Source organism: Coffea arabica, chromosome 5c (assembly GCF_036785885.1).
Source record: "Coffea arabica cultivar ET-39 chromosome 5c, Coffea Arabica ET-39 HiFi, whole genome shotgun sequence".
Taxonomy (NCBI): domain Eukaryota; kingdom Viridiplantae; phylum Streptophyta; class Magnoliopsida; order Gentianales; family Rubiaceae; genus Coffea; species Coffea arabica.
In genome coordinates, this window is record NC_092319.1 from 36900884 (window position 1) to 36926125 (window position 25242).

The 25242-nt window shown below is 35.4% G+C and overlaps 1 protein-coding gene across 1 annotated transcript; it reads right to left on the reverse strand.

Annotated features, from left to right (window-relative positions):
* Positions 1-7254: 7254 nt before the first annotated feature.
* On the reverse strand, positions 7255-9970 carry LOC113689811 (F-box/FBD/LRR-repeat protein At5g22660-like; the record flags this gene model as incomplete). Its single annotated transcript, XM_072050022.1, has 5 exons — positions 7255-7854; positions 7971-8111; positions 8215-8794; positions 8945-9065; positions 9961-9970. Coding segments are annotated over 5 exons (1140 nt in total), but the record flags the coding sequence as incomplete, so codon positions are not given.
* Positions 9971-25242: the final 15272 nt, after the last annotated feature.

Here is a 25242-nt window from a genome sequence, read left to right on the forward strand (position 1 = left end):
TTTTAATTCTAAATTCTAAATCTATTAATTTAGATACAATATATGCATACCTAACATGAACTTTGTTATAGCATTGACATTGTAATCACTATTACTTCTAATCATGATAAATAAAAAAAAAGGTAGAAAGACATAAAGAATATGTTTAAGAAGAATTAAAAATAATACACAACTAATAATAGAAAAGAGAAGAAAGTAGTTGATTTTATATGAGAGCAGGGAAAAACATTCAAAAAACTTAAAGAAAATGGACAAGTAAAAAACGGAGAAGAAAGAAATAAAAAAAAAATGATTAACATATACGGGGCACTTTTGTCCTAAAATGTCAAGTAGGAGGGTGAAGTGCCTCTTTATTGAATTTAGGAAGGTAAAGTGGAACTGAAGATAAAGTTCAATGGATCCATTCTTAATTACTAAAACATCAGAATTTCTGAGCTATGAAACCAAGTCGGTCATCTTCTCAAAATCGGCGGAAATTGTTGAAAAGTTGAGAACAATTGCCCAATAAGTGTATCACGATGATTGTTAGGAATGTTAAAGATACTCCATTTTGCTATGGTTATCGGCATCCCAAATGTCCACTGTCGCTGGTGTATTCAGGTCTTCTATCACACAATAGAGTGTAATAATATTCATCGTTACACACTCTAACATGTTGACACCTATCCTTATGGGCACTTGTTAAGATATACTTTAGATGTTAGATTCTTGAAAAGATAATATTAATTAAAAAATATATAAATGTAAATGGAGTTAACAACTCTTAGTATGTGTATATACGTTATAGATTGAATGAAATTTAAATATATTTATGAGTGCGTATCGGACACCGGTTAGAAAAATTCTTATCACAATTATACCTCTAACAAAGTTGAACTTTTAGAAAGGGCACATGTCAATGCATCAGGCCGTATAACATGGATGTTACAAATTAGTATGGACATGTCAATAATGCATCAGGACGTATGACACGCATGTTACACATTAGAATACTCATGATTGAAATTATAGAAACAACTTCTGCTGCAAGTCACTTATGGTTTCTTCTAATTGTTTTCTGCTGCTAAAAATAGTATATATTCCCTATCCAACATCTTTCGTTAACAACGTGATTGGAATATCTTTGGATGATTTGATAGGGCTAAGGGCGCCCGACTCAATTTGGACACTTGATCTGAAAAAAATTGAGATTTTTGAAGGCCTAGATCTAGTTGGGCACCTCCAGCCTGGTTAGGACCGTCCATTACACTGCACTAGCAACTGCACCAAACCCTATTATTGAAGAGTTTTCTTTGAAGAGTTTGATAAATCTTGTATAAATTTAAAATTGGAACTGGCCGATTAATGTTGGCTATATAATGCTACTAGTGGCTTGAAGTGGCAAACTAAAAGTGAATCAGTGGCTTGAATTAGCGGCTAAAAATGGAAGGGTGAAAACTCTTTCCCCAAAATGACCTTGGAGATGAAATTTTGGAAACTCATCAACAAATTATCACAATAAAATGGAAATTGATCAAACAATAAAACGTCTTTCCATTGTTGTTAGAGATAATACCACTTCTGCACTTATAAAACTCAAAAAATAACATGTAGTCATCTAATTGCTGAAGTAGATATAAAAGAAGTGAAATTCAAGAGCAATTTTTCTTTTAATCTTATACACATTCTACTTAGGTAATATGTTAGCATAGTCTTTTTTTTTTTTTTTTGTTAAGGGCCAATGAAAAAGAAGGGCCAGTTTCTTTCTTTATTTGTTTTCCTTCTCCAGAAAAATGCATATCCTAAAAATTTCGGATTTGCCCATCGTCAAATGACATATTATCTTTGCCAAAAAAAAAAAAAAAAAAACTGAAGAGTGATTTATACGTAATCAAGACTCAAATTGTATAGTCCGCAATAAAAAGTAACACATAATGAAACAACCACTCCGAGAAGAAGATAATTGCATCAAACATCATCTCGTGGCCACCCCATAAATTTTAAGTATGAGGGACATGAAAATTCTTGCAAAATGTGAGGGATGCATTGTGTATTTAGCTTTTTAAAAAAGTGAGGCATGCATACAAACATACAAAATTGATTCAAACCAGAAAGAAAGATAAATTTCAATACGTCTATTTAAAGGAAAAATTATTTATTCAAAAGACTGCCTATTCAATATCCATTCCAAAAAAGATTCTTTGATTAAGAATCCAAGATTGATGCATGAAAAGCAATACTTGAACATGATTCATTATATTGTCTTTGATTATATAAACCTTCAACATTTGTGTATTATTTGTGGAACTAGTATCATATTATTGTCTGTTATTTTGGTCAAGTCGAGAAGGATGTAATTTTTCTAAAATTTTGCTGTCAGCCGGTCAAGCTCAATCGGCGTTGGTTTTAATGCTTTACTGATTGTGTTCATTGGCAGTGAAAGGAAAATAATAAGGAAGAAGGCAGAAAATACAAAGGCAGTTTAACCTAAATCGAATGGGTTTATTCGTTTAATCATAAACAATAAGGACAATTTGAATTATTTACTCCCTAAGTTGGTTAACTCTTGATGAATATCACCACTAACTACCAGTTAATCCCAAATCGTACTCTTTTTTTTTTTTTTGGGGTTAAAAAGGGTACAAATTAAGCATATGTTCATATCTTTTGATAGAAATGAAATTATGGAATCCCGGATCACGGGCCCCCGCGTGAATGGTCCAGCGGTAGTGCCTCTCACCGGTGACCCTTAAGGTCCCAAGTTCGAGTTTCCGCTCCGCTGGGTTCCTCCGCGCACTTATTGCGTTCGGGTCGGGTTGGAGCGTCAGGCCCGGGCCGTAGGGAATTAGTCAGGCCCCGTAAGGATTAACCCGGACACCCCTGTGTCAAAAAAAAAAAAAAAAAAAAAAAAAAAAGAATCCCGGATCACGGACATGGGACCTCTCTGGCTCTAATTGATCTGTTGTGCAATTAGTCTAACAATAGGTGTATACAAGTACAACTTTGAAGTATGACTTTTGTACGGAGTTGATGCAAACTCGTGATTACATCGTCAAGGGAGTTTTGGTTTAATGGCTAAAATTGAAGTTCTAGAATTAAAAGTCTATGATTCTAACTCTTATCCCTCTAACCTCTGCTCGCTTCTTATATTCTACTCTTCTTTCTGTTAATTTTTTTTAAAAAAAAATTCATGATTACACTAAAATTATAATAATTTATATAACTGGACAATTCAAAATTCAACCATTTTTTGGAATCAAACAAGCTCTGGAAACTTCTTGTTCTTTCCTATTTGTCCTAGGCTATTAATTTTCTACTAAATAAAAAAAAAACCAATTAAGAAACCAACAATTCTCTAATTTTCGGATGCCGTATGAGGTTTGAAGCATACTTACTTTCAAAAATTGCTGTCTTTTGTTGTGGAAGTACTACACATAGGTCATTTTGAAATCAAGAAACATATGGAGACTGCACTTTTTAGCTCTGTTTTCAAACTCGGACCGGACCGGCCGGTCGAACCGGGAACCGGCCAGGTAGCCGGTCCGAATCAACTTAGAAAACCGGAAATTTTAAAATTCGGTCAAAGCCGGTCAAAATCCGGGTTTGACCGGAAAAAAACCGGTTTTTCCGGTTCAACAGTAATTTTTAAAAAAAAAATTCAAACTTTATAATATTATGTTTTGGCCCCCTAAATTGTTAAAACTTATTCGAATACCTCAAATATTTGATACTTTATAAATATTGTCCTACAATTTGATGTTATTTTTCAATTAAATTCATAATTTTAATTCTAAACTTGTTAATATTTATTAAATAATATAAATTGCTACTTGATTGTTCTAATTTCTTTGTATTTTCTTGTTAAATATATTTGAAACATCAAATATATATGAATATACCTTTATTAATATCAATATATTATTAGATATGATATATATAATATTTTAATTTTTAAATAATTTTTATTTATGACGTCATCCGGTTCGACCCCTATCGACCCCCGGTCGAACCCATTGACCCCTGACCCCTGACCTTGGCCGAGTCGCTATCCGGTCCGGTTCTGAAAACATAGCTTTTTAGCAGTAAGAGCATGTAGTTTCTAGAGAACGTACGTCCTAGCTCCAAAATCCAATCAAGAAAGTTTGGAAACAACTTCTACCACTAGTCACTTGGTATCTATAAACTGTTTTCTACTGCTAAAAAAAAGCAGATGCCCCATTGGGCCTCTTTCCTTTAACAACATTCAAATGCTGAAACCATCGAATACGGTAGCTTCTATCGCTTGCTCTTCCCCAGAGCGCATATAAACATGCATGCAGTCGAGCAATAACATCAACAACACATAGATAACTTTAGGGAAGAAATCTTGTTGAATTTCACCATTGTCTCAGTTATGGAAGAGACATCGCAAGACTAAGTATGATCCGGCGATGGGGACCATGCATGCATAGCGGTTGCGAGTACCATGAACGGAAACAAAAGGAAAAGAGGGAAAAGCACCCTGCAAAGAATCATACCAATTACTCTGATCCAGACACATACTTGAAGCATTCCAAACCTGAGACCTATGACTATGGCTATGAATCAATTTCCCAGTCCTCCCAATCCCATGATCAGCAATGATTCTGCAGCATCAGGGTTCTTGTAGAACTCAAATTTAGGATTCTGTTGGACTTGTGTTGTGGGCCAGCCCATTTGTGGACCCACTTATGCAAGTGCTTGAGGGTTTCTCAAGCTTAAATACTAATTGGCAGCCGTGGCTTGCATCTTCAGAGCGAGAGAAAAAATTGCAGCCACCACACTTTCATTTTGGCGGAGAAGAGCGAAGAGAGAAAAATAGCAACGAGAGAGAAACAATTTTGGAGACTCAGTTGGAAGGTGATTTAAAGTCCGATTGAGACGAAATTTTATACACGGGATCCTCTCGTCAAACTCTACTCATCTACCTATTCAGATTTCGAATTTCCTCTTTGTTTTGTATTAAAACTCACTTTTTTGATAGTTGTAGTTTTGGGGGTAATTTTATAGCAGATTTGCTTGGTTGATATTGGTGCTATTATTGTCATCCCAATATTTGGGATAGATTTGTGTACTCCCATTAGTGTGATAGTGGAGATTTTTTACTAGACTAAATCCCGTGGTTTTTTCATGTAAAAATCTTGGTGTTCTGTGTCTTTTATTTTTCTTGCATTTTATTATCGCTGCTGGTACTATTACTTGGTGATTTGGTTTGTTCCTGTTTTAACTGGTACTTGGGAAAAGAGAAATTTGTCCTGAGCTAACTCCGATATTGTGTGCCTGTACTGGTACCCCTTTCCCAACAGATTGTAATAATAGTTAATGTGTGCTGGATAAAAGAAACACTTGAATATATATGTTGGAGAGAAGAAATAAATAATTCACAATATTATTATATCTCAACACAATGGAAGAAATTCACACCACAATAAAATCTTATAAGACTCTCGTAGTCTCTTTTAAAAAAACACTCTAAATAATATTCTATTTATAATCTCCTAGAGTTGTTGGAAAGAAACCACCCCATAAGAAATTAACAAATAAAACTCAAATTCCAAAATAATACAAGTACTAAAAATCTTTTTTCTTGGCTTTTCTTTTGAAGATATGATCGTTCACGACTTTACAATTTAATCCAAATTTTTGGGTTGGTTGAAAATGAAAATATATATAATAGTATTGAATCGGTTTTAACGCACCAGCCCCTCCCCCACCCAAAGTTGGCTTGAGGTTTTTTGTTACACTTTTTCATATTACATCTTATTACATAACTTTTTAAAGTGACAACTGTCTCATGAAAAGAAATTTTAAAACTTAGATTGTTATTTTCTTTGCCCCCAAAGTTGCAGGCTACTATCCCAACTTTGTTTCGTTTGCACTTCACGGACAAAAGGGCTAAAGCAATAGTTCCAATAATGTCAAAATTCAATCACTTGCTTAATCCCAATCTATCAGGGAAATTAATGAAAGGAATATTCTTTTTAACCCCTTACATGATATTACATGATACTTTTGACAACAATGCCTTTGCTATCTAATGACTTTTTTTGTTGGTTGTCCTTACTCTTTTTCCTTTTAAAAAAAAAAAAAAAAAATCTCTTCTTCTTCCTTTTCCTTTTTTTTTTCTTTCCCTTTTTTCTCCCTTCTCTCATGCTACAAGGCACTTTTTTCTATTATTATTTGTACAATTAAAATAAATCTTTAATTTGCTTAGCAAAATACTCTGTGTTTGTATATTCAATAATGCATGTAATCTCAAAAGTATTGTAATGTCAACGAATTGTATATTAGCAAACCAGAACTTAAAGAACAAGATGGGTAGACTTATGTTGAGGCATTCTTGATAGCCCTCAAAATAGTAGTTGCCTTCTCCATCTTTTCACCTTGAATTTGTTTAGATGATTGACTTTAGCTAGATTCTTTGTATCTGGTTCTATATCTGTAGTTCCAATTTCTGCTTTCCAAAAGGAGTACGCAGATTCAAAAGACGAAGAAGAAGAAGAAGAGTAAGTTGAAGAAGAATAGATGGCGCTTAGGCCAAATTCCTTGTGGTTTACGGCTTTCCTTTGCCTACTAATCACCCTTATGATCCTAAACTAGGCTCCTTAAACAGTACAACTATTTGTTCCAGACTCCACCTTTCTTTTCTTTGTGGTTTATGGCTTTCCTTTCTCTACTTATCACCCTTAAATGCTCCAGACTCCACCTTTACTCACTGCTGTTTATGACATTTCGAACAGTAACGAGTAAAGATCCCTCGAGCTTTTCTTGGAGTGTCAATATCACTGGCCTTCTAAATATCCTTTATGGTTATTCTTCTATGCCTAATGATTTTCTAGACTGCAGAGCATTCTCTTATGGGCATAATCCACCACTGTCCAATTGTGGTTCGGGTTTGACTCCAATTTCCAGAAACATTCATTTTTACCCAATTCTACTGTGGATACGGGCACAAAGTTACAGAGGAATTTGACATGTCAGGTACTGGAATGATATCCTGCCACATCCTCCAAGCTTATACATCAAATTCAGCAAGTTAAATGGCACATATGTATCATGGAAATTTCAATGGGATCTGGACTGCCAATTTCCTAAAATCAATCAGAAGGGCCGACCATCCGATCACACACACACACACACAAATATAATTTTTTTTCCCATTTTATGACTGTTGGGTTGGTCAGATGTACAATCTGAAAAAGATATCAAAAGGGGACACTACACAAGCAGAAGCAAGCAAATGACAGTGTATGAATCTTCAAAGCGCTAACAACATGAAGTTAACCATGTTTTATTCAAAGTGCTTTCTAGCACTGATATTTCAGCTAGCATACTCAGCAAAAACCATACACATCAGCTGTTCAGCATTCATCAAAATAGAAAAGTGCTTAATACAGACCAACCACTTGACTAAGTTACAACTGTATCTGCAAATTGAAAACCATTAAGCATCTAATACATATAACTACTCACAACATGTTTACAATTTAAACAAAACAGATGCCAAGCTGAACCAGGTGCCTTTCCTTTTCCTATCCTTCATCTCTTGCACATTGATCAACCAGGTATTCACTCCACAAGAGCAATCTTGCATGCCTTTGAACATCTTGGGAACATTAATAATCTCCTCAACATGGAAAATGGCCACTTTTCTGGAGTTTTAGTGGTTACAAACTGAAAACTCATTAATTCCAGTAATGCTCCATGCTGCAACAGATACTCTACCACGTTGAACTGAGTTTCAGAGTCAACAAAATCAAAGATATCTACTTTCCTCAACTTCTGAGCCAAACACAAAGGCTTAACCTCAAGCAAATCGGACACAATGCCTTGAGGCTCAAATTCACCTATAGAAGCCTACAAGTGGGGGCAGGGACGGATGGGATTTTACAATAAGAAGTCTTGAGTTTCATGATCGTCATAATTGAAATAGCAACTCTGTGCCAGAACCTTTAGTTTGGTGTTCTACTTACCATACCAAGAGTCAACTGTTCAAGATTAGGTGTTCCATCAAGTAATCTGGGAAGTATGCGGAACTCATCTTCAGAAAATGGCGAAAGATCCAAATGAGTCAAACACTGGAGTTTACTCAAGGAACCAGAAGCCACTAGTTTCTTCATGCAATTAAAGATAAATCATTAAAATGATGTGATACTAGAAAATGCAAATGCAAAGTTGTTCCTCAATCCAAAAAAAAATTATTAAAGTTTAATTTACCTTAAAACAACTCCCGCTAATGGCCAGGAAGCTAACGTTATACAATTCATTAATTAACTTCGAGGAGATTTCTAAATCATCACTCAACAACTCTGCACTGGCCAGAGACTTCAAGTTTTTCACTACATGTTCTGCTGAAGAAGTGTGAAGCATCAAATATTCAAGATTCGGGTTAGATATAATAATTGTTGCAATATAATAGTTGTCCCTTAATGTCAAACTTTTAAGGGAAGGAATGGAAAGATCAAGAACTTCAAGATTTTCTAGGTCGCAATCAGTCAAATTCAAATCCTCGAGCAATGGACAGCCAAGCAAGAACTTTGACATGTGATAATTGTCAGCAAGAAATGTCATATACACCAAATGCAGGATTTTAAGATTTGGTAAGAAAACCTGCTCTGGAACCTTGACAGAAAAGCCATGAAGCTTCAAACTTGATAACCTTTCATGTCTGAAGATTTCGCCAGTAAGGTGATCTCCGGCAGGATGTTCGACATGAATATCAAGTTCTTGAACATTACGGCACAATGCAGCACAAATCCAATCATTAATAATCCAATACTCATATGTATTTGAGCACCTAAGGTAAAACGTGACTATGTTAGCACTGTTTCGTAGAGAAAACAACCTATTCGTAAATCTTATGAAGCCATTAGAGGTTTTCTCAGAGCAATTTCTTCGTGCAGCTTCCGTAGGCAAGTAGTCGTCTAGATCAATCTTAGGCACAGACCTGTAAAGATATTTCCATCTAGTGGACAAAAGAGAAGTAACCACAGCATTCTTTGTGGGTAGAAAGGATAGTATGTGGCAAAGTATAGCATCTGGTAAAGCACTTAGCCGGTCTTTGATCCCTGTTTGATGAGGTTTTGACTTTTTAGCAGCCATGCATGAAATCTTTGGAATGACTTCTTATAGCAAGAACATCAGACAAGCCTAGAATACAGAATCATTTCTCAGAAACCAATTAGTGTAACAAAATGAGCGAACAAGTAAATTCCTCACGTATAATCAGTTTGTCAATTGAACATCCTCATGCACTAATATAACTCAAGTATATCCCAATTCCCAATATACAAGATACACATTCAACGGATGTAGAACACACATATCCTACAGACCAACTCGAGACAACACTGATCAAGAACATAAACAGAGTGTGAAATTCGATTCTTGGGACACAAACTTAAGTAACCAAACCAAGAAAAAAGAACCCTTTCACCAAAACCATTTCAGCCTACAACCTTGTTCCTTTCAAGAATTCACATTGGCACTCCTACATTTGTTAAATTCACTCTCCAATCCCCATGACTTTTCCAGCCAGCTGAAAAGATAAAAATACTCCATTTTTCACTGATTTACCATCACTATGATTTCTTTCCGACTCAAAATAAGAACCAAAAGAGAGGATTCTGTGACTTTTCAACTAAAAAACGTCATTTAACTACTATGAGAGTGCTACTATCACTCTTATCGTACAAAAGTATATTTAAAAAATCCTCAATTTGTGAAAAGTGTTCGCAGATGTGCCCAATACGGAACTCAAAAATAGCCCAAATTTAAGTTCTTATTGCAATTACAGCATAATCAAGATACCTAGCAACATCGAAACAGGTCACGAAACAGAGGAAGAAAAAAGAACCTACTAAAACAGCAATTAAACAATATAAAATGCAAGAAAACAAAAATTTACCAACTGCACAATTGAGCTAAAGATATAAAAGTTAAAAGGGAAGCAATGAAAATTACCACATGAGATTTTGGGTAAATTTGTTTTGAGAATTCAACCAGGTTCGGTTCAACCACTGGAGAGAATTGCTGGAGACAGGGCTTTACAGTTTTCAAGAAGTATTAAGTTCGCCATTGATTCAAGATGAAATGGATGGTTCAGATTTAAATCTGGAAACCCCTGATCTAAACTGTTTATTTATGCCACTTTGCCCCCCTCTTCTTTCAATTGCAGAACTTAACCCCTTCTAGTGTTCAATTTGTTGCAAATATACCCCTATTCGTAAGTTATTAAGCAAAATACTGGAGAAAGGGGTCCTGCCACTAGTGCCAAACTTTGATTAACATCTTGTTTCTCTTGCTTCATTGAAGATTGAAGAACTAAAAGAGAAAAGTGAATTTGTTTTTCCTAGCATTCGAGGGTTGTTGAGGTTGACTTTTGATTATGATTCGAGATAATTTATTACGTTTAGCTATTAAAATTGATGCACATATGGTTTTTTTGGATAGATTGGTTTAGCAGACATTGCAATTTCTTGAAAGTTATTAAGGTAATTGGTATTTGTTTCCCTCCACAACGTATTTAGTAGAATACATGATGGGTATAATATGAAATATAACACGTATGCATATTGTATGAAATTGTTTTTTCAAATGTATGATTAAAAGTTGGGCGTAAAAATATGTGTTCGGAAAAATTACACATATAAGTTCATATGACAACAGTATAAACATATTTGAGAGCTATGGAATAAAAAATATGGATAAATTTACTATAATTTTCAAAGACTATGCCACATGTATACAATTTTAAAATTTTTTTTTTAATGTATGAGACGTTAAATAAGGAAGTTTTTTTTTGAACATGTATTATACGAGTATAATAGGATTATTTACTAACTACGCTCAACGAGAGTCAAGGAAAAAAAAGGAAAGGGAAAGAAAAAAGAAAGTAGAATTTAAGAGAAGGTCCACTAAGTTATTGAGGCAATTGTTAATTACGTGAATAAGTCTTAATTGCAATGGAAATTGCTTGAGCAATCCTTCTTGCTAACTTTATTAAGACTGTTTTTTTTTTTTCTTCCCTTTTTTAGCATAAGTAAAAAGTCTCAAACATGAGACCTCTCGCTTATGCTCTCTCTTCTCATATTATCCAACTCTTCCCGCCTCCCCTAATGCTCAGATGTAAGCTAATACTGTTTAATCCTCGTATGTATCCTAAGCATATCAATTTCATGGTACATTGTTTGTTATCTACAAAAGAAACTATTATTTAAAAATATTTGTGATACAATTAAGACTATTTTAATATAAATATCTAAAACTTTGATTTATCACTGCTTTTGGTAAATTGCTTTGACTGTAGCAAGGTGTTAAAAAAAAAAAAAGGTTATGAACTAGTACTATAATACGATAGGAAAAACGGTGAGGCCCCTCTTAACAAGTGCTAATTAAAAAAATCTAACTAGAAATTGATCAATCCATAGCTAATTAGGGGCTAAAACTCATATGACTTTTCTTTCTCGTGTAAATTACGATAGATAATCTCATCTTATTCCACTTAGATAAGATAAATTGGTAGGCGAGGTTCCTGATTTCAGGTCCAAAAGTTAATAAAACAACTGGATAACATGCTAGAGGCTTTTCTAAGATATACTTGTGGGCAATCAAAGCTCAAGCTTGGAACTTCAACATCCATCAGAAACAGTGTGTGAGATTAGATTAATGGACACAAAACTGAATTAGCAAAATCATAAAAAAAAAAAAAAACCCTTTTTAAATTGGGAATAATACATCTCAAAACCAACGGCAGGCACGAGAATAATAATAAGCCCAATTGAAGCAAGAGTCAACAAATGCAGAATTCAAATGATGAAACTTAGGGCAAAGAAACAGAAAGTCTTTATGCAATTACAACCTATACCATAACATGTACCAATTGAATAACAAATTAAAAGTAGAAAATCCTCTTGAAAATGCAAATCAAATCATGTAAAATAGAATCAAAGGAGTCACGAAATTTGAAATGTAGAATTCAAGCAAGTTGAGTCATATATATAAACAGATGTTCTTTCTTTTATTCTTTGAGCAACATCGAAATCGATGTTAGGCACTAAAGACATTTCCGTCTGGTTAATAAAAAAGAAGTTACGCAAGCTTTATGGGCAGAAAAGAATAGAATTATAAGATTCAATTTTATTTTTTGACAAGTACTTGGCTTTGGTTGTTGTTCCAATACTTGATACACGCACGATCAATTTGTATTCAAGCTACAGCAATGCATGTACATCAAGCAACACAAGTAATTGTTTGGCATAATCTTCAGCTTAAATTATTTGGGCAGTCAAATATTGAAATTTGTATTGGATCAGGACTGCCAATTTTATCAAATGATTTACAAGGGACAACCAATGTTTTTCTCCTTCCCCAATGTACTTTGGATGATTGTTGGGTTGGTCACACGTTTATTAATGTTTAATAAGAAATACTTAAAATAATGGCACCATGAAACTAATAAACTCTGGTTCAATTTGGTTGCCAGCAGTAAAATTTCAACCAGTATACTCAGTAGAAAAGTATTTGCATCAGCAGTGCAACATTCATCTAACAAGACCATTTATTATAGACCAATTGACGAAGTTAAAATCACTAATCTGTAAAACCAAATTTATTTATTAAGCATCAAATCCATAATATTGGAAGACCAAATAACATGGTTGCAATTTGCACAAACCATTCACCAAACTGAACAAGGTACCTTTGCTTCCTCGATCCTTCAATTCTTGTACATTGTTCGAATAGGTTTTCGCTCAACAAGATCAATCTTGCCAGGTCTTTGAGCATCTTGGAAACGTTACTAAGCTCCTCAATCTGGACAATGGCCAGTCTTGAGTAGACTCTTTACTGTCTGAAGACCTAAAACTCATTAATTCTTGTAAAACTCCGTGCTGCAGCAGATAATCCACCACAGTGAACTGAAGTTCAGAGCCAGAGAAATCAACAATTTCTACTTTCCTTGACTTCTGAGCCAAACAAAAAGGTTTAATCTCAAACAAATCCGACACAATGCCACGAGGATCATCTTTATCAGTCTCACACCATCATCGTTCAAAGTCGCGGTCACGGTCCTGATTGTTCCATATCGATCTCGGCATATCGATCGCGGTCTCGGTGAGAACCGCAAATTTTTAAAATATTTAATATTCTAAAAATTGTAAAAAAATGATAATAAAAAATTAGTAAAAATAATAAAAATTTGAGTTGACTCGGAATGACTCAGAGTGACTCAGTGTAATTTGGCTGTTTCAACCATTCACGGTGACGTTTCGGCGAGTCAAGTATCTCGAAATCGTATCGTCCCGGTATCGTATAGGAAGGGCCGAGATGGTGACGACTCGGCCGAGTCGTCTCGAACTCGGCCGAATCTTTGAACCATGCACACCATAAGCAAAGGGGATTGCATATTGTGACAAGGAGTCTTGAACTTTATAATAGTTACCTTAAAGGATTGTGCGGTCAGATCTAGAAACTTAACACTGTACAATCCATCAATTATCGGAGAGAAGCTTTGCATAGATTCAACATACACCTTTGCCCTGTCTAACGGCTTCAAGTTTTTCAGCACATATAAACAAGTATCATTAGTACCTATCCTCAAATATTCAAGATTTGGGCTATCAATGAGAATTTTGTAGACGTCAGAATAAATCAGTGTCAATCTGCTGAGGGAAGTAATGGAAAGATCAAGAACTTGAAGTTCTTCCAGCAAGCAATCACCAAAAAGCAAATCCTCAAGTGATGTACAGCCCCTGAAAATCTTTGATATGGCATTATCACCACCAGGGAATACCACCCACATCAAGCGCAGGGTTCTGAGATTTGGTAAAGAAACTAACTCTTGGGCATTTATGACAGAGCCACGAAGCTTCAAATTACGAGCCTCTTGAGAGTGAAAATTGTTAGGTTCATGAGTAAAGGGTTATGTCTCACATTGATCCGAAAGATGAAAAAAAATAGTTAATATGTAAGTAAGAGTCCAAAACCTAATGACTTAAGTTTTTGAATCAAATTGGATTCCTGACTTACATATTGAGCTCTTTGGTGGATTCTCTCGAGATATTTCTTCCTATAAAAAATTTAGCTTGTAAGATGAGATAAATTATTGTAATCATAAAATGCATCAAGATCAAGTTCCTGAACATTACAGCACAGTGCTGCACAAATCCAATCATTAATTAATGAATTATCATATGCATATTTTCGGCCCTTAAGAGAAAACTTGATTTTGTCATTGCCATTCCGCAACAACATCAACCAATCAGTAAATCGTATAAATCCATCATAGGCCATTTCAGTGCTGTCTCCTTCTTGAATTTCAGGATGCAATGAGTCATCTATACCAATTATAGGCACCAACCTATGTAGGTGTTTCTCCATCTGGTGGATAAAACCAAGGTTCCCACTGCATGTTCTGTGGGAAGAAATGATAAAATGTGACAAAGTATAGCAGCCGGTAAAGCACTTTGTCTGTTTTCTATGTTAGCTACAAAAAGTTTGCACTTTTCATCTGCCGTGGACAGTGGACTCCTCTTCACACCGAGTTTCTACAGCAAGAAACGCATGTCCTACAATTCTGAAAGATACATTCCTTTCTTAGAGACCACATTGACTAACAAGATGAGAGAAGAAGAACCTCTTCAAGTCAAATAATATCATGCGAAGATCATCCTCATTCTGCATATATATATTTATATATGTGTGTGTGTGTATATATTTGTTGGGGAAACCGGGTAATTTTTCACTCAAAAAAATAACTAGTAATTAAACCGATTCAGTAATTTTCAGAAAAAATTGTCGAAACAATATTCTTAGATAGAATTATCATTCCAAGTAAATTCTCAGGAAAGGTTGAAGGGGTCACAAGCTGTCCCACTTAAAACCCAGTCTCCTAAACAGAATTTACGTGCACGGTATATTATCACAATTAGACCCGTGTATGCATAAATATTACGTACACATGAATAAGAAAATACATCCAAATGAATCGTATAAAACACTACAAATAAACCCGACAAATATAGACAAATATATTGAATACTATATTTCAATAGAAAAGAAATTACTAAATAAGTGCGGAATAGAAAAATCTACTACTTTCTACTGCCATTGTACTGTACTGCTTTTCTCCTCTCAAATTCAACTCATTCGAATGTCCTAAAAGCTCGCCGAGCCGTACTTTGGTTTTCATCCTATTTCTTCCAAAACCTTTGATCAATCAATCAATCATGGCTTCCTCACTCTCGGGCATCTGTTTCAACCCACTCAAAACCCACCTTCCCAAACCCCTTCCCCATTCCAAAAATTCAGTCTTTCCTTCCAAAACAAGCCCGCAACTAGTCAACATCAATGCTTACCATCAACCCGGTGTCGAAGCAGGCAAAAAAGCAGCAGGAGAAGTTCTAGCTCTTCAAAAGCGTGTCCTTGCTGTACTTAATGAAGCAAGCTGTAAAGAGCCCGTTGAACCTTTAACACTTGAAGAAGTTGCAGACCGTTGTCATGCTTCAGAAGATATTGAAATGATCTTCAAGATAATTGCTCATATGGCTGCCAACGACAGAGCCATCATTGCTGAAGGCAGTTGTGGTTCACCTCGGAGCATCAAAGTAGTCTTGGGCGAGTGTAATGTCGATGAGTTGTACGCATAAACACACAAATAAAAGCCTCATGTTTTCTTGTCTGTTGAGTCTCACATAAAATAGGTCCCATCAAATTGGTTCTGACCACAGATTTTTTGATGGTTTTTGATTACTGAAGATGCTCTACTGGCTTTGTCAAAAAAAAAAAAAAAAAAAAACACCCAAATGAATCGTATAAAACACTACAAATAAACCCGACAAATATATTGAATACTATATTTAAATAGAAAAGAAACTACTAAATAAGTGCGGAATAAATAAAAGAGATAAGGAAAGAACGCATCCGAAAATTGATAATGGAATTCGGCAAATTTTGCCTAATCTCCGAGCACCACTTAAGCGACCCGCTCTTATAAATTTGGGAGAAGAAAGAATTACAAAAGAATTACAAAATTCTTTTTGGTGTAATTCTTTTGTTGGTGTTTGGTGTAATTCTAGTCCCACCCAAACTCTCAACTCTACCAATGTGGGATAGAAATTGATGCCACAAATTCAACAATTGTGACTTGAAAAAGTCTACAATTTAGCCTTTGAATTCAAGGTTTTGAATTCAACAAATCTCCACCTTGGCATAATTTCTATTTCCACCCAAAATATACAAATCTTCTCACAAACAAAAAATAACAAATGATCCTTGCGGTACCTTTAAATTTGCGCCCACAGGCGCCAACTCAAATGTGCAGGATATTGACCAAGTCTAAACAATGTTTAAACATGGACCTTGTAACCACCTTGGTCAGCATATCTGCAGGATTCTCCGTAGTCCGAATCTTCTGGAGAAAAATCTCCTCTTCTTTGAGAATTTTTCGCACAAAGTGATAGCGAATATCAATGTGCTTCGTTCTTACGTGCAAAACTTGGTTCTTTGCTAAGTGAATAGCACTCTGACTATCACAAAATACGTCAATGTGTTTTTGATCAACTCCCAAGTTTTCAAGCAATTCTTGAAGCCAAATTGTCTCCTTCACAGCTTCTATAATCACCATATACTCTGCCTCCGTTGTAGACAAAGCCACCATTGACTGCAAAGTAGACTTCCAACTAACTAGCGCCTTAGCAAACGTGACCATGTAGCCAGTTGTAGAACGTCGCTTATCCAAATCACCTGTATAGTCAGAATCACAATATCCAACTACACATTGACCAAGTGATTTATTCTACTCAAACACTAATCCAATATCTAAGGTATTTTGGATATACCGTAGAATCCATTTCACAGCTTGCTAATGACCCTTGCCAGGATCATGCATAAACCTGCTTACCACACCAACTGCCTGTGAAATGTCGGGTCTCGTACACATCATTGCATACATCAAGCTACCAACTGCATTAGCATACAGGATTTTCGCCGTGTATGCTCTCTCTTCATCCGTCTTTGGAGATAATAGGCTGTTAAGTTTCAAATGAAGAGCAAGCGGAGTACTTACAGATTTTGAATTTTCATTCATACCAAAACGTTGTAGTACTTTGTTCAAATACTGCTTCTGTATCAGACAAAACTTGCCTCTCACTCTATCCCTGCTTATCTCCATGTCGAGAATCTTCTTGGTTTCTCCCAAATCTTTCATCTCAAACTCTTTACTCAACTGAGCCTTTATTTTGTCAATTTCAACTTGGTTCTTTGATGCTATCAGCATATCATCAACGTACAAGAGTAAGTAGATGTAGGACTCATCTCGTAACTTGCGCAAATACGCACAGTGATCGTATTTGCTTCTTGTGTACTTCTGGCCCATCATGAACTGGTCAAATCGTTTGTACCATTGTCTCGGTGACTGTTTCAATCCGTATAACGATTTGCTCAGCTTACAAACCCAATTTTCTTTACCAACAACTTTAAATCCATCTGATTGAAACATATAGATTTTCTCCTTCAAGTCACCGTGAAGGAACGCAGTCTTCACATCAAGTTGAACTAGTTCCAAATTTAACTACGCTGCCAAGGCCAATAAAATTCTAATAGAGGAATGTTTAACAACTGGAGAAAATATCTTATTATAATCAACTCCTTCCTTTTGAGCGTAGTTTTTAGCCACCAATCTTGCCTTGTAATGAACATCATTCTTGTCAGGAAATTCTTTTTTTCTTTGCAAATATCCATTTGCATCCAATTGCCTTCTTACCCTTCGGTAGTTGTGTTAACTTGCACGTCTTGTTCTTCTGAAGAGATTGCATCTCTTCTTCCATAGCATCTTTCCATCTATCATTTTCTGTACTTCGAACTGCTTCAGAAAATGTGGATGGAACATCATCAACAACTGGAAGTGCATAGGCCACCATGTCAACAAAACGAGCAGGTTTATGAATTTCTCGTCTTGCCCTATTGACGGCAATTGACTCTTGTTGCTGTTGAGATTCTTGGGTTGAAATCTCTTCCTCATCTGACTCCTCTTCTGTCATGCGAGAGTTACTGATGGTGCTGTTTTCTGGACTCACCATTATTTGCTCAAACTCATCCTGTTTCGGCATATACTTCACCTGTTGCGGAGTACCACTGGTCCCATCTTGTGCTACCTTATTCAACATGGCAGATTCATCAAAGGTAACATCCCTGTTAATAATGGTTTTCTTTGCTTCTAGACACTACAACCGGTATTTCTTAACTCTAACATTAAAGCCCATAAAGAGAGTCTTCTTTGCACGTGGATCCAATTTTGATTCATTTACATGATAATATGCAGTAGAACCAAAAATATGGAAAGAATCATAATTTGTTGCAGGTTTTCCATACCATACCTCTAATGGAGTCTTGCCACCGATTGCAGATAATGGCAAACGATTAACGAGATGTTGAGCGTATGTCACAGCTTTAGCCTAAAATTTTTTGCCTAACCCAGCATTAGACAGCACGCAACGTACTTTCTCCACTAGTATCTTGTTCATACGCTCTGATACCCCATTCTGCTGCGGTGTTTTTCTAACTGTGAAATACCGAATTATGCCACATTTTTGGCATATCTTCTGGAAGGGATCACTCTTGTATTCTCCACCGTTGTCTGTTCGGAAGATTTTGATCTTTCTTCCCGTCTGGTTTTCAATCTGAGCTTTCCATTTAAGGAAAATCCCTAGCACCTCATCCTTGCTCTTCATAGTAAACACCCAAACTCTTCTGAAAAAATCATCAATAAAAGTAACAAAATAATATCTGCCACTAAGAGATGGAGTCTTGACAGGTCCCCATACATCTGAGTGCACATAATTCAAAATACCCTTGGTATTATGGATACCAGTGCCAAATTTCACTCTTCTTTATTTTCCCAGAACATAATACTCACAAAATTCTAATTTGCAAACTTTCGTACCTTTCAATCATCCTTGTTTGGCAAGATTTTGCAAGGATTTTTCACCAGCATGTCCCAATCGCATGTGCCACAACTTTGTTGTCCCTGCATCATTCTTGCTACTGGAAGATGTTGCTGCTGCTGCTGTCCCAACAACTGTACTACCTTGGTAGTAAAACAGATTATTTTTTCTCACACCTTTCAACATCACAAGTGCTCCCGAAGTTATTTTAAAAATTCTATCTCACATATTCACTTCCAGACCTTTTAACTCCAAGAGTCCCAAGGAGATGATATTTCTCTTCAAATTCGGCACGTACCGAATATCTTTCAAGATTCTAGTGGATTCATCATGATTACGCAATTTGATTGAACTTATCCCACCCATTTTATATGGATTGTCATTTTCCATGTACACAACTTCACCATCAAGTTCTTCAAATTCAAAAAACCACTCCCGCATGGGAGACATATGATAGGTACAAGCTGAATCCAAAATCCACTCATTTGGATGGGATGTTAAAGATGATACAGCTAAAGAGAAATCTGATTCCGCATCACTTTTGCACTCTGCAATATTTACGTCTTGCGGAGCTTTCTCTTTCTTCTTCAACTTTGGACAGTCTTTCTTCTAGTGCCCTTTCTCACGACAGAAAGCACACTCATCTTTGGCAACTTTACTTTTCGATTTGGACCTTCCTCTTCTCCCCTTTGATTGGTTTTGTTGATGACCTCTTGCCATTAATGCTTCATCTGCTGTAACTCCTTATTTTTCATTTTATCCTGCTTTCTCAATTCATGACTATACAAAGCAGAACATGCAGCATCTAAAGACACGTTCTCCTTCCAATGAAGTAACGTAATCTCCAAATGTTCAAATTCATCAGGAAGGGATGATAACAACATCAAAGCCAAATCTTCATTTTCAAATTTCACATCTAAATTGAGCAGATCTGCTACTAACTGATTAAATATAGTGATGTGTTCATTCATAGTAGTACCTGGTTGGTAGTCGAATCGAAACAATCTTTTTTTCATTAGGAGTTTATTCTGACCACTCTTCTTCAAAAAATTTTCCTCCAATGCCCTCCACAATTTCCATGCAGAAGTCTAATTCTTGAAAGCATACTTTTGCTCTCTGGACAAACACGATCGAATAGTTCCGCATGCCAACCGATTTATGTTACTCCACTCATTCTCTTCTATGTCATCTGTTTTCTTTTTTCAATGGCAATGTCAAGACCCTGTTGGAAAAGGGAGTCTATGACCTCGCCTTGCCACATGCCGAAATGGCCAGTACCATCAAATATTTCCACCGCCAGCTTCGAACTTGACATTGGAGTCCTCGACCATATGGACGAGGAAGCCGATGCCCCAGATGTCACTCTTGACGTGGAATTGTCAGATGCTATTACAGACTCAAATGATAGTATTCAATATAACAAACTACAAACAAGCCAAAGAACGAACTTTCATCTCTGATACCACTTGTTGGGGAAACTGAGTAATTTTTTACTCAAAAAATAACTAGTGATTAAACCGATTCAGTAATTCCCAGAAAAGATCGTCAAAACAATCTCCTTAAACAGAATTATCATTCCAAGTAAATTCCTAGGAAAGGGTGGAGGGCTCACAGACGGTCCCACTTAAAATCCAGTCTCTTAAACAGAATTTACGTGCACGGTGTATTATCACAACTAGACCCGTGTATACATAAATATTACGTACACGCGAATAAGAAAATACATTCAAATGAATCGTATAAAACACTACAAATAAACCCGACAAATATAGACAAATATATTGAATACTATATTTCAATAGAAAAGAAATTACTAAATAAGTGCGGAATAAATAAAAGAGATAAGGAAAAAAAGCAACCGAAAAATTGATAACGGAGTTCGGCAAATTTTGCTTAATCTCCGAGCACCACTCAAGCGACCCGCTTTTATAAATTTGGGAGAAGAAAGAATTACAAAAGAATTACAAAATCCTTTTTGGTGTAATTCTTTTGTTGGTGTTTGGTGTAATTAAATTGATTTGCTTGAGAGTTATAAAATAACTCTCAAGCCCTTACCCAAGCTCTTAACTTTATTGATGTGGGATAGAAATTGATGCCACAAATTCAACAATTGTGACTTGAAAAAGTCTACAATTTAGGTTTTGAATTCAGGGTTTTGAATTCAACAACATCTTCATTCTACACGTATAGGTATATATACCAACCAACCAACCAAATAAATGGCCAACTACCAGACAGTTAAGAAACGAAGAACGCTAGAAGCAACATAGGAACGAGCACAGAATGTCAGATCAGACTGATGGACAAAATCATAAAAAAAAAAAGCTTTTAAATTGTCAATAATACATGCACAAAACAACAACAGAACTCAAGAATAACAAGCCCAAATGAAGCAAGAACCAACAACAACAGAATTCAAGCGATGAAAGTTAGACCAAAGAAACAGAAGTTAATACTGCAATTACAACACATGCCACAACATATACCAATTGACCAACAAATGTAAGCGAATCGAATAATGTAAAACACAATCAAAGGAATCACCAAATTAAATTGGAGATTGTAGAACTGAAGCAAATGTAGAACAACTTGGGGTGAAGAAACAAAAATGACTAAAAGGGGTGCACTAAATCTCACCAATGCAGAGACACGAAGTAAATTGGTTTGATAATTCAAGGAGCTTCAGCTATTGAGGAAGATTTGAAGCATACCCTGTTGACTATTCAAATGGAATTCTCGAATTTCAATTGCACTAGAACTTTGGAGGGATTTAGCTTGTTTGGAACCTCAAGTTTTTGCAAGTTTGTATGCTACCAGTTTTTTAACAATTTTTGCTAGAGGAACTCCAAAAAACTTATCAAAATTTTTAACCTACACACTTCAAAATTCTAATACATAAAAAATTTTCCTTCAACTTTTCTTCTTTTTCCTTCCTCACCTAACCCACCACGTCCTCCGTCGCCAGCCACCACCTCTACCACCGCTCCCGGCGCCGTCACCTATTCCAGCACTGATTCCAATGCCGGCCTTCCTTTTTTTTTTCTCTCCCTCTCCCTCTCCTCCTCTCCTCCCCTCCCCTCTTCCCCTCTCTCTCCCCCGCCACCCTCCCTCTCTCGCTAGCTGGGATCTGGTCGCGTGACCAAATCGCAAAAGGGGAGGGGGAGGGGCGCGACCAGATCGCAGCTAAGGGAGGGGGAGAGTGGCGGGGGAGGGGAAGAGAGGGGGAGAGAAAAAGCTAAAAAAAAATCCATGGCTTCCATTACTCTGGCGTCGGAGTGCGAGGAGGAGGGGAGAGGAGAGGGAGAAGAGGGAAAGAGAAAGGAAAAAAAAATTGCAGGTTTCCAATGGGCGACTAGACCGCAACTAGGGGGAGGGGTAGGGTGGCGGCAAAGGGGGAGGAGAGTGGGGAGAGAAAAAGCAAAAAAAAAAATATCCATGGCTGCAATTCTCTGGCGTCGGAGGGCAATGGGGAGGGGAAGAGAGGGAGAGGGAGAGGGAGAAGATGGGGAGAGAAAAAGGGAAAAAGAATTTTTCCCATGGCTGGTGGTTCTGGAACTTTGGAGGCAGAGGTGTTGGGGAAGGGGGAAGGGAGAAGAAGAAGAGAGGAAAGAAAAGAAAAAAAGAAAGAAAGAAAGAAAGAAAAAGAAAAAAAGAAAAAGAAAAAGAAAGAAAAAATTTTTCATCCAAAAATTTTTCTTACAACTTCTACAGTAATCTACAGTACAGTTTTAGACAAATACCCAAAAAACTCACCTTTCAACTAGGGCCTTAGAAATCAACTGCCGTACAAACTTACAAAAGTAAAGTTTCCACTCCTAAGCTTTCCCAATGAGAGATTCTTTTCTCTTAAAATCTTGAAAGTTTCTTCTTTCTTAGGTTGTTTAAGTGAGAGTTTTTTTTTTTTTTTTGTAAAATTTGAGATTTTGTATGTCTAGGATTTAGTTTCTCAAACATGTGTAATTTCTTTATTATTATTGTCATCAGGTCTCAGCTTGTATACTCTGCAATGATCCAGATGATACATAGGAGTATTAATATTATTTTTATTTGTATTAATTTTATAGATATATTGTATTTATTGATTTTAGATCTATATGTATGTGGGTTTTGATATATTTTCTGTCAAATTACAAATGTTCAACTTGAGGAGAGGAAAGAGTTAAAGACACTTTCTAGCTGGAATTATTGGCAGATTTTTTTCTTTTACAATTTCACCTTTAGATTTTTGCTATATTATATATTTAGCCCTAAGTTTTTGCCATACTTGCCACAAAAGTATCTTAATTAACATTTCTTTAACAAAAAACCCTCCACCCTTTTATTTTTGAGCAATTAATTAATTTTTTAAAACAACCCCTACAATTAGTTAATCTCCATTGATTGTTTAAAAGGTGATTGTCAACATAATTGTAACTACATGTCTAACAAAACCCAAAATGCCTTTCTTCCTCGTCTCTCTACCTTTTCTCTTCTCTAACATCTCTTTACTCCTCGTATTTTCAAAAGACTCCCTTTAGAGAGGAAAACCACACCATAGTCTCTCTCTCTCTCTCTCTCTCTCTCTCTCTCTCTCTCTCATGAATTTCATTTTATTTTATTTTTCTAGTAAAGTACCTCCTAAGTTTTCTTAATAAGAGTTTTCTATTTTTCTTAAAAATTCCTAGTAAGAATTTTTTGTTCTCTTAGGGTTCGTTTGGTTCATAGGCTGGATGAGATAGGATGACTCATTCTCGGATTCTTAATCCTAGGTTGAGCCCTCCTAGGATTAGTAATTCAAGTTACCTAGTGTTTGGTTGATTTAGGTTGGGTAGGATATATTAGAAAATAATCCTATCATGTGTTTGGTTGGAGATTGGATGAGATAGGATCAAAATACCCCTTAATTTGTAGGATCATTTTAATAAAATACTTTATAAATTTTATTAAAATAAAGTAATTTGAAACTTTAGAATGATAAAGTAAATCAAGGGATCTGATATATAAAAATTTTCATTCAGTCAAACTCAGCCTATTCAAGCCCTTAAAAATAGGTTTTAACATAGTTTTTGAAACTAAATTTGAAATGTAATTAAATAATGGGCCAAATTTTGGCTAAAATAGGGTTAATCGAATAAAATCCAACCCATTTAAGAGTTTTAAATGAGGCAAACTCAAGTCAATAAAGAAGATTTTTCTTTGGGCTAGCTTGGGCTAATTGAAACCCTCAATCACAAAGCCTAATTGACAAGGTTATGTATTTATATAGAATTTGGTTGAGAAAATAAGGCTAGTAAGGGCAAATTAGTCCAAGGGTAATATGGGCCTTTTATTATGATATAAGTAGGGGTAAATTAGCTAAAAATTTAAATTAATTAATAGGGGTAAATTTGTCAAAAAATTTAAAATAATGAAGAGGGACAAAATAGTTAAAAATTTTAATATAATTAGTAGGGGCAAATTAGTTTGTTAATTATCATATTATTATGTGAGAGAATATTGTATAATGTTTAGTATGAATTTGTGTCATTCACAAGAGCAAATTTAGTCCAAATATTGTTATGTTAGTAGTAGGGGCAAATTAGTCAAAAAACTTTAAATTAATTGGTAAGGGCAAATTAGTCCATTCATGTTATATTATCATGTGAAGATAAGGTTTTATAATTGCGAGAGTATAAATTTATATTATTTGTAAGAATAAATTAGTTTAAAATTTTATTATCCTATTTCTTACTCATTCCAAGTTAACTAATACCACCTCCCCCATGGAATTATTTTATCCCATGAATAGGGGATTAATTCAATTAATTGAAATGTGTCGTCCTATGTGTAAAATGCAACCAAACATGGGATGATACAAGATAATTAATCTAAACTTGTATCATCCCATGAACCAAATGGACCCTTAGGGATTCCTATGGAGATTTTTGTGTTTTTTCTTTTTTTTTTTGTTATTAGATTGGAATTTATTTCAAATCTAGTTGTTAGATCTGAAATCATTTTGGACCTTGGATCTATTTCATAGATCTTATCATTATTATTGGAGTTTAAAATCATTGATTAGTAGATATGGTGATTGTAACATACATCGAAGAGAGCTGTAGAAATTAATTTGTTAGAAGACAATTTTGAAAATTCTTGAATTTTTCAGATCTGTTCATAAATTTTTGGATCTATTGTATCTATTAAATTACAGATATGTAATTTCTAGTGTATGTTTAACCTGTCATTACGATAGTGACATAATTTTATTTGTTAATAAAATTTGTTTTTTTATCATAAAAAATATAATGAACAATTTGCGGGCCAATTCACAAACATGAACAAT